The sequence below is a fragment of the Mustela nivalis genome (genome assembly GCF_964662115.1).
Source record: "Mustela nivalis genome assembly, chromosome: 16".
Taxonomy (NCBI): domain Eukaryota; kingdom Metazoa; phylum Chordata; class Mammalia; order Carnivora; family Mustelidae; genus Mustela; species Mustela nivalis.
This window is the reverse complement of record NC_139035.1, coordinates 23,532,791-23,553,665: the sequence shown is the minus strand read 5'-3', so window position 1 is coordinate 23,553,665 and position 20,875 is coordinate 23,532,791. Positions and strand designations below refer to the sequence as shown.

The 20,875-nt window shown below is 37.0% G+C and overlaps 1 protein-coding gene across 4 annotated transcripts in view; it reads left to right on the top strand.

Annotated features, from left to right (window-relative positions):
* The window catches only part of RALGPS2 (Ral GEF with PH domain and SH3 binding motif 2), a 158,340-nt gene that overhangs the window by 70,695 nt on the left and 66,770 nt on the right, over window positions 1-20,875 (top strand). For all 4 annotated transcript variants that reach the window (XM_082704089.1, XM_082704088.1, XM_082704091.1 and 1 more), the window contains 2 exons: window positions 441-533; window positions 10,965-11,091. In XM_082704089.1, coding sequence (XP_082560215.1) covers window positions 441-533; window positions 10,965-11,091 — 220 coding nt within the window. The remainder of the gene's footprint in view (window positions 1-440; window positions 534-10,964; window positions 11,092-20,875) is intronic.

Sequence of the window (20,875 nt, the reverse complement as noted above, 5' to 3'; positions counted from 1 at the left end):
AGGAAATAAGGACTATGGAAAGCAGGTTTGAACCATAACCCTGGAATTATGAGGGCAGAGTAGGAAACTAGATCAGGATCCTTTCTTGAAACTGAGATCATAAGGTGGAGGCTTAGTATTTCAGTATAAGGAAGGAGACTCCTTACTAGAAACTGGGGTGCATGATCATACTGGGTAAGCTTCATACTGGTTTTCTTAATACATTATTGAACCAGAGGTAGATTTGTTCCCAGAGCTTGGGGACAATGCCAGGTTAGAACATGGAGGTTCTGTTGTGGGCCAAAATCAACTTACTGTAAACATAATGGGTACTCCAGAGACAAATTTCACTGATGAGAGTAAGAAGTACTAGAACACTACAAGTTGCCTAAATTTTATTTGTTAATCTAAAGTTATCCTTACTATTTCTCCTCTCTCCTCCCTTTTTTCTTAAATTTCAGAAGCTGTATGAGCTGAATAACCTTCATGCACTTATGGCGGTGGTTTCTGGCTTACAGAGTGCCCCAATCTTCAGGTTGACTAAAACATGGGCGGTAAGTCATCTTCTTAGTTAATGAAAGGGCTAGACTTCCTGTTAGAAATAAAGATGTATTTATTTCTTCTGTAGTTCTTAGTAAGGTTAATATTAAAATAGATAAGGATCTTTAAATTAGTTTATACTCTTTTTTTTTTTTGAAGCCGGCATTTTCTTCTTTTAAGTTAACACTTAAAAGAAGTTAACACTTAAAAGAAGAAGAAGAAAATCATAAGAGAATATGTATTTACAGTACTCCGCTGTAAAAAAATTCACGTATAAGTGGACCCACGGAGTTCAGATCCATATTGTTCAAGGGCTAATTGTATGTGGTAAGAGAGTCTCTGTTCCATGACAGTTGCCTCGAGAGCTGGAAGACCTGAGAGAACCATTTGTGTGGAAATCTGGGAGAAGAAAATTTCAAGCAGACGTGATAGCCAGTACAAAGGCCCTGCTCACATTCAAAGAATAGCAGGGCAGTCAGTGTTGAGAGAATGGAGTAAGCTATGGGGTAGTTGATGGTAAGAGATGAGTGAGTCCAGAGAGGTCGCATCAAATCAAACAATGGAGATGCTGTTTACTGATATTCTGGGGGTATAGGGAAGGAGTGTGTTGGTGGTGGGGCAGGGAGGTTCTCTTCTTACACATACCAAGTTTGAGTTGGCTGATAAATATCCATGTGCAACTGTAAGGTCAGAGTCAGGTGTACAAGTTTAAGGGAGGAGTTAGGGCTAGAGGTACATTTTTTTGATCATCAGCATAATGGTATTATTTAAAACATGAGGCCAGATAAGGATCACCTGAATTATAAGTACAGATGAAGAGCCCTGGAAGCCGCCCAAGATTTAGATTGGAAAAATGAGGACTCAGCAAAGGACATATTACAGTGGGAGTTTTCCACAGTCAGGTAATGAAACTGTTTTCAAGGAAGAGTGATCATGGGGAGCCTGGGTGGCTCAGTCATTAAACGTCTGCCTTTAGCTCAGGTCATTATCCCAGGGTCCTGGGATCAAGCCCCACATCAGCCTTCATGCTCGGCTAGCCTGCTTCTCCCTCTCCTTCTGCCTGCTGCTCCCTCTTTCTCTCTCTGTCAGATAAGTAAATTATCGCCCTCGGCGCACAAGGACGACAAGACGCCCCAGTTCGGATGCATCTTCTCTCTCTTCTCATTTCCGCAAGTCTACACACTTATATACGCTTACATGACCAATCAGTGAGCAGGGTACAGGAGGGAGCGAATCAGGCTGTGCACCTAAACGAACAACTTCGCTAGCAACCAATGCTGTTTACTTCCTCTTTGGGCGTTCTGCTTAGTCTCACGAGGCAATCCTAACCTGGCAACTAGCCAGGTGCCATCTTTTAATGGCGGAGGCCGCCCTGGCCAGGGGCCTGCCTCCGACAGTAAATAAATTCTTAAAAAAAAAAAAAAAAAAAAAGTGATCCCCCATGTCATATGCTGCTAGTAAGTTGAATTAGGTGAGAACCTTGACATGAGCACTGGATATGGGCAGTTGAAGAGGATTGGCAACCTTGCCAAGAGTGGTTTCAGTATAGTGGTGGACCAAAAACTGATTGGATTTGAGAGAATGTGGAGAAAAATACGAGATAGCAAATAAAGAAAATGCATTTGAGGAATTTTGTTGTAAAGGGCAGGGGTTGAGGTGCTGCAGAGAAATCTGACAGCTAGAGGGGGATGTAAGACCAAATTTTGTTTTGTTTTTGGAAATGAGGTCCATGACAGTATGTTTGTATGCTGATGCAGTGACCTAATAGAAAAATGGTAGGAGAGCAAGAAGTTACTCTAACAATATCCTTAATCAGGCAGGAGGGAATTGATCTGGTTCTGGAGTGGAGCAGAAACAGTTTATCCGGGCGCCTGGGTGGCTCAGTGGGTTAAGCCGCTGCCTTCGGCTCAGGTCATGATCTCAGGGTTCCTGGGATCGAGTCCCGCATCGGGCTCTCTGCTTGGAGGGGAGCCTGCTTCCTCCTCTCTCTCTCTGCCTGCCACTATGCCTCTATGCCTACTTGTGATCTCTGTCAAATAAATAAATAAAATCTTTAAAAAAAAAAAAAAAGAAACAGTTTATCCATTTTAACAGGAGAGAAGGGAATGCATTTGGTTACACATGCAGGTAAGTTGGTAGCTGTGGTGGTGAGATTCTATAGAAATTCCTCTGATACTTGTTTCTTAAGACATGTAAAGCAGAGTCACTGATTGAGAGTGGTGGGGGAGAGGTGTTAGAGGTTTGAAGAAAGAAGAACAGATGAAAGTCATCTTATTAGAAGAGTGTGAGAATGAATTAACTAGGGAAATAGGGTGGGTTTGGTATGGTAGGCCTTATGATTGAGATTTTTGGTCATAAATTAAAGGTGAAACCAGTCAGCGAAGTCATGTATTCTCCAGACAGGTTCAGGTGTTCAGCATTAAGTCTGGAATAGTGCTGAGAATTGTATTTAACCAGTGTTGGAATTTTTCAGGGACTGTTTATTCCGTGTTGGGGTCAGGGATAACACAAGAGAGAAAGTGGGTAAATGTACAAAGTTGTTTTAGTAAGGTAAGGAATTGAAACCCAGTAAAAGAGAGAAGGAAGAGTGAAAAAGTAGCATTGGTAACTGGATTGGAAAGTCTGGTGCAGTCAGTTCTCTTTGGATTCAGGATAACCAAGGGAGTAGAGACAGAGTGGTAGAAGGTAGGGGATCATTGAAGGGAAGTGAAGTCAAGGAACTTAGATTCCATGTAGTAAGAGTGTCATCTATGTGAAAATTACAGTCACCAAAATATGGAAATCATGGTGGTTCACGGACTCTTTCTCCAACTACTAACACCTTTAAGATACAATGAGGAAAATGATTAGTAGCTCTATTGATGATAGAAACATAAGTGTTACAATCTAGTGCTGTCCGTCCAGTATGGTAGCCATTAGCCACATGTGGGTATTTAGATCATTAAATTTAAAATTTAGTTCCTCATTCATACCAGCCATGTTGCCAGTACTCAGTAGTCCTGTGGCTAGTGGTCATTGTATTGGGCAGCACAGACAGAGATCATTTTCATTACAAAATTTGATCAGACAGCACTGATCTAGTGCTTGAACTTAGTAGAAGCTGGAGGATGTTGGGAGAAAATTGTGAAAAGCAAGGAGCCAGGATTGCACCCAACTCAAATCTAGGCTCATGTTACAAAAGAAGGAAGAGTGATTAAAGAAAAGATTAAGAATGGAGCTTTTGCAGAGGATGGACCGTGAGACCCAGGAGGTCCAGTTGGAAAAGTGTAAATGGCCTAAACATCCATCAGCAGATGAATAGATATACACAATGCATACCCATAGAATGGAATATTATTTAGCATTAAAAAGGAATAGAATTCTGACACGTCACACCATGCATGAATCTTAAAGACATTACACTAAGAGAAATTAGCCAGACATAAAAGGACAGCTACTGTCTGATTCTGTATATACCAGGTACCAAGAATAGTCAGATTCATAGAGAGAGAATGTAGAAGATGGTTGCTAGGGGCCCAAAGGAGGAAGAAATGGGAGTTATTGTCCAGTGGGTGTGGAATTTCAGTTTGAGAAGATAAAAAGAGTTCTGACCATGCATGGTTGGTGGTGATGGTTGGTTGATAAGGTGAATGTACTTAATGCCACTAAAGTGTACACTTGAAAATGGTTAAAATGGTGAATGTTATGTATATTTTACCACAATTTTTAAAAAAAACAGTTTATTACAGTAACTGAATATACAAACAGTATACAAAACCAGTTGTATTTGAAACAATTTGAAAATACCACTTGAAAGGACACCTTTTACAGTATCAGTAAAAGAAACACAATAGCAGGGGCGCCTGGGTGGCTCAGTGGGTTAAAGCCTCTGCTTTCGGCCTAGGTTATGATCCCAGGGTCCTAGGATCGAGCCCCGCATCGAGGCCCGCATCGGGCTCTCTGCTCAGTGGTGAGCCTGCTTCCTCCTCTCTCTCTGCCTGCTTCTCTGCCTACCTGGTGATCTCTGTCTCTCAAATAAATAAATAAAATCTTCAAAAAAAAAAGAAACACAACAGCAAACAATATATGGGATAATATATGCAAGACGTTTTTTCAAATAACGATCTCAGAATAATTCACCTTTGGTTTAAATCTTGACCATGTATAGTCCATGGAACATTGCTCAGTCATCCCCAGAGTGATCCCAGAGTGGCCGGTCCAGAGTAGACCATGACAGGTGATCTAGCTGATCAGCTTCTTCCTTACAGGTTTGTTTTTCCAAGGCTGAGGGCTGGGTTCTTTTTCTTTGCCATGTATTTATAGTATCAGCCCTTAAATATATGTAAGATGTATATGCAAAAAACTATAAAACTTCACAGGAAGTTATTAAAGAAGAACTAAATAGATGGAACAATATCCCTTAGTCATGGATAGGAAATCTTAAAGATGCCAGTTTCCCCCAAATGTATGTAGAGATACATGCACCTTGAATCAAAGTCCCCTTCCAGGACAAGATTGCTTATAAAATTTACATGGAAATGTAAAGGGTCAGGATAGCCAATTTATTTCTGAAGGAGAAAATGAGGTTGAAGACTTTGACACAGCCCTAATAGATACCAAGATGTATTATTTTGGTAATGTACGGTTAGTGCAGGTATAGACATGTCAACCAGTGGAACAGAAGAAAGAACCCCAAAATAGATAATTGCTTTTATAGAATTCTGATATATGATAGTGATGGCATTATAAATCAGTGGAGAAATGAGGGTCTGTTTGTTAATGGAGCCAGGAAATTGATTATTAGTTTGGGGGAAAAATTAAAGTCTTTGTTAGATGAGTTAAAGCCTTACATGTGGAATGAAAAATGTGGAAGCTTTTAGAAGAGAAAAATAGCTTAATATCTCTCTGGCTTGGTATGAATAGATTCTATCTTGGAATCTGTAAAGGTGTTTCAGATAAGATACAAAAACCTCAAACAGTGAAAGAAAAGATGAAAATTTTTTACCACATTAAAGGAAGAATTCTCTTCATCAAAGCATATTTTAAAGAAGACTGAAAAGCAGCCCCAGAATGGGGGAAAATAATGTGAAGCAGTTGTAACTGATCAAGAATTTATATCTGGAATATATATATATAAAGAAATCTCTTAGAAAGCAAAATTAAAAAAAAGAAAAATAGAAAATGATAGTACTTCAGAGAAGAAGATATATATATATAGGGAAGCGGTGAAAATGAGTGAACTACAGCCACACGTAACATTATTGGTGGAACTTCAGTGTCAGAACATTGAATAAGTAAATCCAAAGATTAAAAATAGCATGATATTGTTCAGTCAAAAATCAAATAAAATTTAAGAGAATGATAGGCAAAATTTAGGAAGGAGATTATTGGATACTTACAGTTAAGGGGAGTGCCTGGGTGGCTCAGTTGGGTGAGCATCTGTCTTTGGCTCAGGTTGTGATCTCGAGGTCCTGATTGAGCCCCACATGGGGTTCTCCCTACCCCTGCTTGTGATCTCTCTCAATAAAGAAAATCTTTAAAAAAAAAAAATGTCAAGGGATTTAGATATAGAAGGAGCTCATATGTAGATGTGTTAATGATGTGTGGTTCTTAGGAAAATAGATGCGTATGTGTTTGTTAGGAAATTTAAGAATAAATGAGTTTAACAGGAAAGCCATATCAGAGACTAATGATAATTGAGTGTCATGAACAGAAGGTTATAATTAACCTGCATCCAAGGTTCAAGATAAATTATTTATGCAAATGAACACATTTGTACATATGTATGGGGATACAAATCAAGGTGATAAGAGGTGATCTGGGAATCTTATATTTTTTTATGGTGACTGACATGAATTAGGGGTTCATCCATTTTCCCCAAAGTGGATTTCTTATGGTAACATGGTGTAGAGATCTGGCCAAGAACATTTTGAAGTTCCCACATTCATGCATCAATGAACATGTGAAGAGCTTTTCCCCCTGGTTGTCATGCTCCTCGCCAGAGGAAGAGTGTAGTACCTAAAGCATGCAGTTGAGAACCACTTTGTTTTCCCCTTTTTTGGTGGGAAGAGTATAGTGAAGTAAATCGTAGGGATAACATTAGTAATGTCAGAAAAAGATTTGAAAAGCAGAAAAAAAAAATCAGGACTTCGTAGATAATAGCTTTGGGGGCATTGGACGAGTTTCTGAGATACCACTGCAAACACCTTATTTTAACATCTAATTAATTCTTTTGTCCATGCTTTTCCTATAGTCTTCCTGAAAGAAGGCTCTATGGTCCCACACCAGATTGAATCCTTTTAGTCTGGCTATCGATTATTATGAAAATTCCAAATATAAGTTATTTTTATACGTATTATTTTTTTAAGATTTTATTGATTTGAAAAAAAAAAGATTTTATTTATTTGAGAGAGAGAGAGCAAGAGAGAGCATGAGCAGGGGGGAGGGGCAGAGGGAGAAGGAAAAGCAGACTCCCCACTGAGCAGGGAGCTGGATGCAGGGCTTCATCCTGGGACCTTATGACCTGAGCCCAAGGCAGGTGCTTAACCAACTGAGCCAACTAGGCACTCCCTTTTTATACACACTAGACCATGTAGTTCTTTACCAGAGTTCTGTGTTTCAGATGTGGCAAAATCAGCTGCGTTTCTCCTGATTCTGTACCAAAGTTTTGGAATGATTGATTTAAGAAAAAAGGAACAGGTTTACTGTTACCCTGCTACATCACATCACCATATTTTCCATATCCAAATACTCTGTTAGGCGGGAGAAGAGGGATGGTTGGCCTTCCAGGTAACAGCAGAGATTTGTGCCTGATCTTGAAAATGCTAATCAAGTATTTTGAAGCTGGGCCAAGCAGAAGATTATGCAACTGCTGTTTTAGACTGTGGGCTATCTGTCTAAAATATGAAAACAAAAGACTCCTTAAAATATTTTGTTTTGAAGAAGGAGGAATACTGCTCAGATATATTTCTGGTAGAGATTATCTGAAAATAATCTGCCTCTTGGAGCCCATGAAAAAATAAATTCCAATGTGAATCCCAGTTGTACTCTTTGTAATACTCTATATAAAAGAGTGTGCATTTGGCATCAGAATTGTCTTTATCTCCAGAACCAGACTGAGAAACTGAAAAACAGGATGTCTTTGTGGGTGGATGACTAAGAGAGTATTAGTATGTTCTGCTTCTTGCTAATCCTGTGATCAACTTTGAATCTGTCTCCTTATCTCTAAATCTTCAGATTTTCTGTTACCCTTATAGAATTAGATGAGCATTTTATAGGTGGACATATTTTGTATCCTAAAAAATAACATTTTATGACATAAAGTGGAGTTTATTACATCACAATGAAATAGGAACTTCATATATTTAAAGAAAAAAATATTTTTTTCCAGAGTCTTTGAAATACTTAAAAATATACTCTCTGAATTTTTTCATTAATATTTTTAAAATACCCTTTCTTAACTCAAGGATAATTAACATAACAGTTTTAACATTAAAATGTTTCAGATGTACAATATAATGACTCCACAGTTCTATACATTCCTCAGTGCTCATCAAGATAACTGTTCTCTTTTTTTAAATTTTTTTTAAATTTTTTTAATTTTTTTTTTTCTTCTTCTTCTTTTTTTATTTTTAAATTTTTTATTTTTTATAAACATATATTTTTATCCCCAGGGGTACAGGTCTGTGAATCACCAGGTTTACACACTTCACAGCACTCACCAAAGCACATACCCTCCCCAATGTCCATAATCACACCCCCTTCTCCCAAGGATAACTGTTCTCTTAATTCCTTCTATTTCACCCATCCATTTCCCCTCTAGCAACCCCTAGTTTGTTCTCTATGTTGAAGAGTCTGGTTTTGGTTTTTCAGGGTTTTTGTTTGTATGGTCTCTTTTTTCCTTTATTTGTTTAGTTTCTTAAATTCCACATGTGAGTGAAATCATATGATACTTTGTCTTTCTCTTATTTGATTTATTTCACTTAGCGTTATACTCTCTGGGTCCATCCATGTTGTTGCAGATGGTAAGAACTCATTTTATTTACACACACACACACACACACACATACACACACACACCACATCTTCTTTATCCATTCATCTGTCGAGGAACTTTGGGTTGCTTTCATATTCAACTACTGTAAATAATGCTGCAATAAACATGTTTAAGGAGTGCATATATGTTTTCAAATTATTTTTTTCATTTTCATTGGTTTAATGCCCAGTAGTGGAATTACTGGATCATACGATAATTTAACTGTTAATATTTTTTATTCTCTTTTAAAAAATTTTTTATTTTTTGTAAACATATATTTTAACCCCCGGGGTATAGGTATGTGAATTGCCAGGTTTACATACTTCACAGCACTCACCATAGCACATACCCTCCCCAATTTGACTGTTAATATTTTGAGGAACTTTCATACCATGTTCCACAGTGGCTGCACCAATTTACATTCCCACTAATAGTGCATGAGGATTCCTTTTTCTCCATATCCTTGCAAACACAAAATACCAGTAGCATCCTTGACAGAATTAGAATAGTCCTTAAATTTGTATAGAACCACAAAAGACCCCAGATAGTCAAAGCATTCTTGAAAAAGAAGAACAAAGCTGGAGGCATCACTACCCCAGATTTCAAGATATACTACAAAGCTGTAGTAATCAAAACAGTATGTTACTGGCACAAAAATAGGCAGATAGATAATGGAACAGAAGAGTCCAGAAATAAGCCTGTGTTTGTGTGGTCAATTAATTTATGACAGAGGAGGCAAGAATCTACAGTGGGAAAAAAGATAGTCTCTTCAACAACTGGTATTGGGAAAACTGGACAGCTACATGCAAAAGAATAAAATTGTACCACTTTCTTACACCATACACAAAAATAAACTCAAAATTAATTAAATGTGAGATGTGAAACCATAAAATTCCTAGAAGAAAATATAGGCAGTTATTTCTTTTGCATCAGCTGTAGGAATACTTTTCTAGATAATGTCTCCTTGGCAAGGGAAACAAATACAAAATTAAATTTTTTGGACTACACCGAAATAAAAGGTTTCTATGCATCATCAAAATAAAAAGACAGTGTATTGAATGGGAGGATATATTTATAAATTATATATCTAAGGAGTTAATATCCAAAATACATAAAGAACTTACACAACTCAACACCAAAAAAACATCAAATTTGAAAATGGGCAGAGGACCTGAATAGACCTTTTTCCAAAGAAGACATGCAGATGACCAACATGAAAAGGTGCTCAACATCACTATTCATTGGGGAAATGCAAATTAAAACCACAGTGAGGTATCACTTTAACACCTGTCAGAATGGCTAAAATCAAAAACACAAAAAATAACAAGTAGTTAATACTGTTTTGGGTAATTGACCTTACTTCTCTTTTATTCCCCTAGATTGACTCCGTTTTCCTCAAAGGACAGTCACTGCAAATCTACCCGCATAAGCTTCCTAAAACAGTGCAGTTGATTGTTCATCAACTATGTGAAGTAGCACTGATCAGCAGGATCAAAGAAAAAGTGTCTTGTTAAAAATCCCAAAGTGTGAATCAAGTTTTATGGTTATTGTTAGGACTAGTGAAGAAAGATTGTTACTGAAACACAAAATTCAGTATTTATCTCTTAATGATTATGCAAGAATAATCTTAATCTTTGAAGAGGCAGGGGACAGTGTATTAAATAAAGTATTTGGACATTTGAGCTGGATATGAATATGTAATTATTTTAACTTAGGAAAGTGATCAACAAAATCGTTCAACCATTTAAAATAATGAAGGGTGCCTGGGTGACTCAGTTGGTTAAGCGTCTGCCTTCAGCTCCGGTTATGATCCTGGGGTCCTGGGATCAAGCCCTGCATGGCATCAGGCTCCTTGCTCAGCAGGGAGCCTGCTTCTCCCTCTGCCTGCTGCTCCCCCTGCTTGTGCTCTCCTCTCTCTCTCGGTCAAATAAATAAAATCTTAAAAAATTAAAGAACAAAATAGTGAAGATGAGAAGCTAATTTACTGCTTAGTTAATGATTTTGTGTACATACAAAGGATATTATAATTTTTAAATAGTGGATTTGGTCCCCCCCCCCGCCCTTTTTTAAAGATTTACGTATTTTTTTTTTAGAGATGGAGAGCATGAGTGGGAAGAGCACAGGGATAGGAAGAGAAAAATCTCCAGCAGACTGCGCTGAGCACAGAGCCTGATGCAGGGCTTGATCTCATGGTGCTGAGATCATGATCTGAGCTAAAATCTAAGAGCTGGTCACTTGACTGACTGCACCACCCAGGCACCTCTGGGTTTATAATAGACATGTCTGATTTTGTTTTTTTTTATACACTACCAGAGTATAATTGAAGATGGTATAACTCTGAAATTTAAATTTATAGTAAAGACAGCTTCAATTATTTAATATAATAAAATGGAATTTGGGAATAACTTAGACTTTTCTGTTTATTTTTTAGTTACTAAGTCGAAAAGACAAAACTACCTTTGAAAAATTAGAATATGTAATGAGTAAAGAAGATAATTACAAAAGGCTAAGAGACTATATAAGTAGCTTAAAGATGACGCCTTGCATTCCCTATTTAGGTGAGTAATATCACTGTGTGTTCATTATGCCCAGCTGTTCTGTCTTGATTAATCAGTAATTTATATAAAATCCAAGGTACTTTAAAAATGTGTGTATATCCTTTAAAGAAATCACTGTAAGATTGTTAAGTTAAAAAAAGAAATATGTTACCTTGTTACCTGGGATGTATTTTCGTATTAAATTAGCTTTTGCCCTTAAGGTTTTTCATAGTATCATTTTTCGTAAAGATGGACCATGGAAAAATAATACATTTTAGCTCTTTTCGTAATGCTTTTAAAGAATGAGAGTGTGCAGTGAAGTTTAATACCACAAAACATTTAACATTAATTAAAGAAGTTTATCAAAAGGTTTATTGAATTTATTTTCAATATCATGAATATATATATATATATATAGTTATATGTATATAGTTGGCAGATCTCTTAGGGTAAATTGTGAAAAGCAGTCGTAGTGAATGTTGGTATTGTTGTTTTCCTGGGGAATAAGTTATTTTAGCTGTGAAAATTTAGCTAGGTGCTGAGACAACCAAGTATGTATTTTATATATCATTTCACTAAGAATTTATCTCCTTGTGTGTATTTTACAGTGTTTATAAATTCCAGGAAGTATTTAACCAATAATATTACAAGATTATTTTCAACAAAAAAGGAATAATGCTTTGTTTTCTGTTTCAATGAAAAGTCTCAAACTGCACATTTTAAAATGTATATGTAAATTTAAATACAGAAAATACTCTATGTGATAAGATGCTTAGCATATATTAAGATAAATTGGCTTGATCCTGTGCAGAGAGTAATCAAATCATAGAGTTGTTTCTTTCTAGTATCCTTTTGTCCTCTGTCTCCATTGTCTTCATGTAATTACTCACACTGGGTTTCACAGTAACTGTTTTTGAAAGTAATTGAAAATCCATTATTTATTTAAATGTCTCAGTGTTATCTTTGAACTCTTTATGATGCCCACAACTAGAAAACCAAGTAGAGACAGAGGCAATTGATTATACTCTGATTCCGCTGTAATAGAGCATCAGTCTTAGTTTTTCACAGAAAAGTAGAACTCACTAGAACCATGTAGGACATGACAGGATTCCAGTGAAAATGGGCAGTGTTGTGCATTCTCTCTCTCTCTCTCTCTTTTTTTTTTTTTTTTTTTTGGTAAACATGTATTTTTATCCCCAGGGGTACAGGTCTGTGAATCGCCAGGTTTACACACTTCACAGCACTCACCAAAGCACATACCCTCCCCAATGTCCATAACCCCACCCCCCCTTCTCCCAACCCCCCTCCCCCCAGCAACCCTCAGTTTGTTTCGTAAGATTGAGTCACTTATGGTTTGTCTCCCTCCCAATCCCATCTTGTTTCATTGATTCTTCTCCTACCCACTTAAGTGTTGTGCATTCTGATTGAAGGCAGAGTATCCCAAGCATAGCATGGATAATGGCCACTACATACCAGAATACTATGCTGTTTCTTTGATCAACATTGCAGGGCTATAGTACACATGACTCTATCAGAGAGGCTCTAAGCTAGACGTTAGGAGAGACTTTCTTCATGTGCTTCGCTTTTCACCATGGCCTTGGTTGTGCCCATTCTTGAAAATGTCATTGGCAGTAAGGAGGAGAGAAGATTTTTTAAAAATCATCAATATCTTCTTACTCTGTAAGAACATAACTTAAAGAACATTAGACTGAGAATCAGCAGCCCTCAATTCCAAAATGACTCTTCTGGACTACTAACATTTCAAGTCATTGAATTGTCTTCTTTGAGCCTTGGTTCTCTTTACCTGGAAATAGCACACGAAGGACCTGAATCATGCTCTTCTTTAGGCTGGATGGGACCATGGTGATTTCTTCTAATTCACTTACTTTATGATTTAGAAAATTAAGGTCCATAAGGTGGAAGGCATGGCTTATAGTCGTAAAACCAAGTTCTTGATTGATCTGCATTCTGAAGTCTTGATCTGTCATCTTTCCAACTGTCCCTGTTAAGTTCTCATTCCAAAATTGACTGATTCTATGATTTTATTTGTTTCTCATTGAAATGTTTTCCTCAAATTCTGCAATTTATATTTTTTAGAAAAGGAAATTAAGGTTCTTTTTTGTTGAAAATAAGCAAATGAATATAAATCTTGGTGCCATGATGTCTAGGTCAGGAGTTTGCTTTACATTTTTCCACAGCAGAGACTTTGGTACAGAATTTGAAGTTGTCTATGCATGTGCATACATTTTTGCCCTGCCATGCACATAGAGAGGAAAGAAAGAGAAGGGAGCAAACCACTAGTGTGACGGGATTTTAGGGGGAACTGGGAAGGTTGTTGTCTTTTAGAGAGTGTACTTACTTTCTCCCAGCTTTGGTACCAGCAACAAACACAGTGATTATTCCTGTGAGTTAAAGCTAATGAGGCAAATATTGAGGTGCAGAAGTTGATTTGGAGAAAATATTAGAACCATTATCTTGCCTGTATCTTCAGTTTGGTCTCCAGTGATTGACTTCTCTTTTCAGTTTACTTCCATTTTCTATGTTCTCATGTTCCAGACTCTTCCTTCTCACCATTACCATGTAATTCTTCTTCACTTTATACCTAAGCTATTAAAAAGCACCCTATTCCGGGGTGCCTGGGTGGCTCAGTGGGTTAAGCTTCTGCCTTCGGCTCAGGTCATGATCTCGGGGTCCTGGGATCAAGCCCCGTATCGGGCTCTTTGCTCAGTGGGGAGCCTGCTTCCCCCTCTCTGCCTACTTGTGATGTCTCTATCAAATAAATAAAATCTATCAAAAAAAAAAGTCCCTAATCCTTTCTCTTTTTCTTGCTATGTTCCCAGTAGGGCCACCATTGATTTCCTAGTTGAAATGTTTGATAGGTATTTCTCAAGCCTCATATTAATTTTGTGAGGTTGATAGCAGATACTTAACTTACTGAAATTTTCCAGTAGTAGCAACCATTCTCTTGGTTTACCTTCTACATTTCTGGCTTTTGTTATATTGACTCCTATTTCTCTGTTTTTCTTAAATCTATTCTTCTGAAAGTCTCAGGCCACTGCTTTTATTTACGCTGTACTCCCTGGAGTGGTCTCATTGAGACTTCTGTAATTCAGTGGCTCCCAAACCTAGCCTAGCACTTCTGGCACATCCAGCTGTCTAGCAATTACCAGTGCCTAGAAGCATTTTAGATGAGGTATTTGCACTCAAATACCGACTGAATGAGATCTCTATAGGTAACTAATTCAGCATGTTTAGGAGTGACTTCGTCATCCTTCCTCCTTCCTCTAAACCTGTCTTATCTCCTCACTTAGTCTACCAGTGAGGTGGTATGGCATTATATATCCATGGCACTGAAAACCTGGGGGTTTTACTGGAATTCTTCTCCAATTCTCATGTTGCCTAGTGAAATGAGATTGATGTTTCTAAGAGTTATCCAAGAATTAGAAACCAAAAGTGGAAAAAACAACAAGGAACTGAAGTTAAAATAGAGAACATACTCTTTAGCATCTACATAATTTTATGTGTTGGTAGTCTCCATGTGATGTTCATCCCTTTGCTTTGTAAATAAACATCTGAGACTGTGAGATAATTGTGGAACATTTGGCAATATAAACTTTTGGTAGATGGAAGGCAGCTATGCTCACCACTATACCACCAACGCAAACTTTTGGTAGATGGGAAAAAGGAAAACTTAATGTTTGTTAGGTAAGTTATTATGACTAAGTTTGTTTCCATCTTGAAAATAATCCTTTTAATGTGGAGGCAGTTTGTGGTACAGCAGACCTTGAGATTAAATGTATTCCATCATTCAAACCATACATACTTTTTCTAAGAAAATAAGAGACATTTTCAATTTATACAATTTCTTCACTGCTTGATTTAATATTTAGTCAACTGGTTTGTTTTTTCATTGCTGATGTTTAATACTGAAGTGTTTTAAAGAATGAAGACTAAACAACAGCTTATGTCTTGTTAATATTTGCTTTTTTCATATTTTATTCTAATTTAAAATTAATGACTGTGGTTTTTATATTTAAGTTGTCTTGTTTTCAGAATCCTTTCCTACTCTTAGGAAACTAGGCTTAGTGCAGTTGCCCCAAAGGTCAATGTTTACAAGATGCTTTTGGATAGAACAGAACTTGCCCTAAAAGGACCTGGGTAGCTCACTCAGTTAAGCCTCTGCCTTTGGCTCAGGCCATGATCCCAGGGTCCTGGGATCGAGCCCTGCATTGGGTTCCCTACTCAGCGGGGAGAACTGCTTCTCCCTCTCCCTCTGCCTGCTGCTCCTCCTGGTTGTACACTCGCTTGCTCTCCCTCTCTCAAATAAATAAATAAATAAATAAATAAAATCTTAAGGGGAAAAAAAACCTGACTTAAAGATGTTTGAAAGATTGTACTCATTATACATACTGGTAGCTCCTATTTAACTATCCCTCCTCAGTATACAGAATTTGCATAATGCTACCCTTTATCTGTTATGTTGCAAAGGTTCTTATGGAAAGAGTGTATCAACAGAAAGAAAAAGAGAAAAGGTAAAGGCAAATCATGTTTGTTGATGAGAGGGGATCCAAACTTAATGATGTTATTGCTTCGAAGCATTATGACCAAAACCAACCATTCTTAGAGAAGCTTTAAAAAGGAGGTGGCAGTTGATATGCTGAGAAAACTCTTATTTTGATACTGTCAAATTTATCTAACTTCAATGTGGATTAAATTATAAGAAGTTAAAATATTTTCTTGGCTTTCAACTCATCATCCCTTGAAAAATTGTCTCTTCTGTTGGTTTGCATTCAAGGTAAAAATTAGTCAGCCTGGACAATATAGTGAAAAATTCTTAGAATAAGGATGCAGTATTTCTGGAGAGGAATAGTTTGGCAAATCTCAAGGAAAAAATTGTTTTATATGAGAATTATTGCTTTAAATCTGAAAATTATTAACAGTACTCATTTGTTCTTGTCATTGGATAAAAATCTTAAGGGGCTTATTGAAGAATTTCGTGTGGGACGTTCTGCTTTGCTGGAGAGAAAAATGTAGAATGTTGTGCAAAAATGAAAATTTTAGTTGTATGAAACATAAATATTCTTTCGTGTGCATATCCTAGCCTCATTTCTACTTTATTTGTGTAGTTTGAGGAAAAGACCGTAGCTTAACAAGCTTAGGATATTTTCTGGGAAAGAAAGCAAGCAGAAATAAAACAATAGAAATAATTATTGTGGTTAATTTATTGCTTTTGCTCAAGTAGAAGCAAAGAAGGTTCTGTAAAATCTCCTACCTTTCTGTAGTACATCAGTATGTTGTTTTGATGTGTCTAGGTGTGACTCCTCTTACTCTTGTAAGATTCCCTCCCCGCATCACACACACTTAATTTTTGACTTGTTTGATTTTCATAATAGACCTTTTATTTTTTTTGAGAAAAGAAAAGCTATCCTTATAATCTTCTGTAATGTAGTGTCCCCTCCATTCTTGATTCTCAAAAGCACCATTTTATTTTGTATTTCATTCATCTTTCTCTCCTTTGGCAATGTAAGTTCTTATCTCTTGGTTCAAGGCTTTATCTTCAGCATTTAGAACAAAAAGTATGCACTTATTTATTGGTTGAATTAATGATCCCTTCTGGGCCCTTGTCATTGTTCTAGTAATTTTATTTGTTTTAAATACAAAAGATTTATTTATGAGGCAGTTTTGTTTATCAGCTTCCTACCCACCCCAGTTTTCTTTCAGTATATGGACCGGGCAGCCAGTCTCTGCTCAGCATTATGTATGGTGCCACAAAATGAACTTTGTCCCCATCCTTATGGAATTTAACATCTCTTTAATACCAGAGGCTTAGATTGCATCATTACCTTGTGAAAAATCGCTCCTCTGTTCTTTGTCGTAGAAGTAGTACATTTCATTGCCAGGCCTTGTTAGCGGTGTCCTCTTTTGCACCTAATGAAGTGTTTAAAGAAAGCATGCCTAAACTTACAATGATTTTCTGATTTTATCTGATCCTCTTTTATTTTTCAGTGGTTTTCACCTGCCTTGATCTCTTAGTATGATACAGTTCTTTTTTTTTTTTAAGATTTTATTTATTTATTTGACAGATTACAAGTAGGCAAAGAGGCAGGCAGAGAGGGAGAGGAGGAAGCAGACTCCCCGCTGAGCAGAGAGCCTGATGCGGGACTGGATCCCAGAACCCTGAGATCATGACCTGAGCTGAAGACAAAGGCCCCCTGAGCCACCCAGGCACCCTGTGATACAGTTCTTTATTTTACTTTATTTTTTTTTAATTCTTTAAAAGATTTTATTTATTTACTTGTGTCAGAGAGAGAGAGCACAAGCAGGGCAAGTGGCTGTCAGGTGGAGAGGGAGAAGCAGGCTCCCCACTGAGCAAGGAGCCCAATGTGGGACTCAATCCCAGGACTGGGATCATGACCTGAGCCGAAGGTAGACACTTAGCCGACTGAGCCATCCAGGCACCCCTATTTCATTTTAGTTATAGAAATTTCTACTAACTTGTGTACAAATATTTTTCAAAAATACTAGGTTTTTATTCACATTTTTATTCAGATAATTTTTACAAAATCCAAAGCTGTCTGGAGCTCTGGGGAAATGAACGAGTTTTCCCCTTCTCCTTTGGTAGAGTTTTACTTGCGTAAATGTATAAAAGGCTCTAACACTGGGTCTCAAAAATGTCTAATGGTCAAAAAATGTCACTGGCTTTTGGTATTTTAAGACTTTTATTCCCTTTTCCTTTCTTTGATTTGATTTGTAGATCCTGTACACCGTGGAGTACTTTACCTCCTTCTCACTGGATTATATATTGTATTCTGAAACAGCAATAAAGCATGTTCACTTTCTTTTGAATCCCGAGAATGAGCTCTAACCAAATGGCAGCTAGCCCCAGCTTTTTCTTCAGCCAAAATTACATCTGCATTTTCCATTACCTCACTTCCATGCTTTTTGCCCTCATTCTTTTTTATATATTTAAAATTCCTCTGACATTCTTTAATGGTAATTTTCTGAGGTTTACTTTAGATCACTTGAGAACTTGTGTAAAGGCTGGAGCTAGGGTTACATTAACTTCTTTACCCTGTTCATAGTCTTTCTTTAAGAGCTTTTATCTTAAAAAATAAATAATGTGTAGCGGCTATACAGATCTACATTTTAATTGTAAGCAGAATCAGAGTCGCCCAGTTCCAGCAGCTTTGCTGGTAGCATTTCTGGTTGTTGATGTTTCAGTAATTGCAGCAAAAACATTTTATAATTTTTTTGAGCAAACCTTAATGGGAAAAGAACAATAAAAATCTTAGTAACTGACATTTATTTAGTACTTAATTTTGTGTGCCCAACTCTGTTTTACATAAATTATCTAATTCTTAACAATTTTATGAGGTAAGTGATATTATCATATTTTACAAGCGAAGAAACAGAAGAGAGGTTAAACTGACTTGCTATAAAGATACACATTATAACTATTTCGCTTATAGTTCAAAGAACTATATTATATATTATATATATTAGGGCATACTATTAGTATTTGGGGAATTTGTATTGAATTTGTATTGAAATTAAAATTTTGAGTTTATCAGTCTTTCTGTAATCATCTATAAAATTACAACTTAATAACTATTAACCCCACTGATAAAATTAAGTCAACTTATTTTTAAATGGCTTTAGGGGGTGAGGGGGAAGGGACTTGGCATTGTAAGTACCATCATTCTTTTCTAACTTGGTTATCTTTCACAGACACTAACTTACTATTAAGTATATAAAAATCATATTAGTACAGATTTATAAGTAATTTTGAACACTTTCATAATTTCAGAAGTTTTTATACACTTACTATATTATTACCAGTAGGAGTCCTAAGAAATAAAACACTAGAAGAATTGGCACTCTCAGGGCGCGTGGGTGACTCAGTCGGTTAAGTGTCTGCCTTCCGCTCAGGTCATAATCCCAGGGTCCTGCGATACTGGGCTCCCCACTCAGCAGGGAGTTTGTTTCTCCCTCCCCCTGCTCATGCTTGCGCTTGCTTGCTGGCTGTCTCTGAAATAAATAAAGTTAAAAAATAAAAAAGTTATTAGCACTCTTATGTCATGACTCATAGAGTCAAGTGAGCACTAGACTGAAAATTTGCTTGTTATTCTCTACCAGGCTTGGAGACTTGAGGATAGGTTTATTTGTAGATACCTACTGAATTTTAAGGCATTGTCTAATGTTAGCATTATTCAAAATTGGAAGTTTTTAAAGTCTGTGTCAGAGATGTCAAGTTTCCTAGACATTGATGGTATCTCCCATTGAGTACAGAATAGCATCTAAATCATTCTTAGGATAAGTTTCGTTTCATTTGTTAAAAATAACTGAAGCGGTGGGGAGTGGGAGGTTAGGGGAGCTTGGTGGTGGGTATTATGGAGGACACGTATTGCATGGAGCACTGGGTGTGGTGCATATGAATTCTGTTACACTGAAAAGTAAATAAATACATAAATAAACAAATAATAAAAATAACTGAATCCTTTTGTAAGCCAGTTCCAAGATTACAGTTCAGTCATATTGAAGGTAGGGCAACCATGTCTTTATTTCTAGGTAACATGCAAAGTAGCTAGCTATTGGATACAAGTGACCTATTTAATCTCTCAGAAGATCCTCATTTGACTGAAATTCCTACCATGAATATCATCCTTACCTTAGTTTTTCTTTATATTTTCTTACAGTCTGGTTTCTTCACTAACTACCCTAATAGCATGACATAGCTCTGTTAGTTTTGCAAATGAAGATCATGAATCAAAGTAATTTTATGTCTGAAAACTTGGGTAGTATTTCTTTTTAACACATTTGTTGATCGCCTGCTCTATGCAAGGCACCATGGTAAGTGTGGCAGAAAATACATAGATGAATAGTAATAATCTGAGAGCCAAAGTCTACAGTCTTTACATTTTACCACATAAACTACCTCATTTGGTTTTTGTAGTAACCACATAAGCTAGGTACTGTCCATATCCTCATTTTCTAGATAAGAAAGTGGAGTATAAAAAGCACCCAAGGTAGCACAGCTAGGAAATTGATAGAATTAGGCTACAAATCCAAGCAGTACTGACTTTAGAACCTACCCTTAGCTGTCATACAACTCTGGTGCTTATTTCCCTGCTCTCCAGGAACTGCAGAACAGAGCTATATCATGTCTGCAAAGGAGAACAGAGTGGGCCTAGTGGCCAAGACAGTTTAGCATTCAGACCAGTTTTCTAGTTTGTGGACTTCAAATCATTCTAATTTAAGTAATATAATACTCCTTTTCTGTGAAAATTCTGTAAGGCTTGCCCGTGACCGGGTTTTGGATGTTTAAGTGAAATGCTATAGGTCTGTCAATAAATGGAATACCCTAGGAAAATTTTACTAAGATTTGATACAACTAGATGCCTAATTTGTGCCATAAATCTTTTAATATTTTTTTAAAAATTTATTTATTTGAGAGAGAGAGCACAAGCAGAGAGGAGGGGTAGAGAGAAAGGGAGGAACAGGCTCATTGATGAGCAGGGAACCCAATTTGGCTCTCTGTGCCAGTATCCTGGGATCATGTCCTAAACTGAAGGCAGACGCTTAATTGACCTAGTCATCTGGGGGCCCCATCCCAGAAGTCTTACACCAGATTTTTTGTTTTTGTTCTGGGGGTGGTAGGAGGGACTTCTAAACCATTTGAAGATGACCTTTAAGTAAAACAAAGAATAAAAATACTATAAAGTTTTGATGTTCTCTTACCTTCTTTCACCAGAATTTTAATTTTAGCATGTGACAGAAAAAATACTGGTCATGTTGGTTGGCTTGA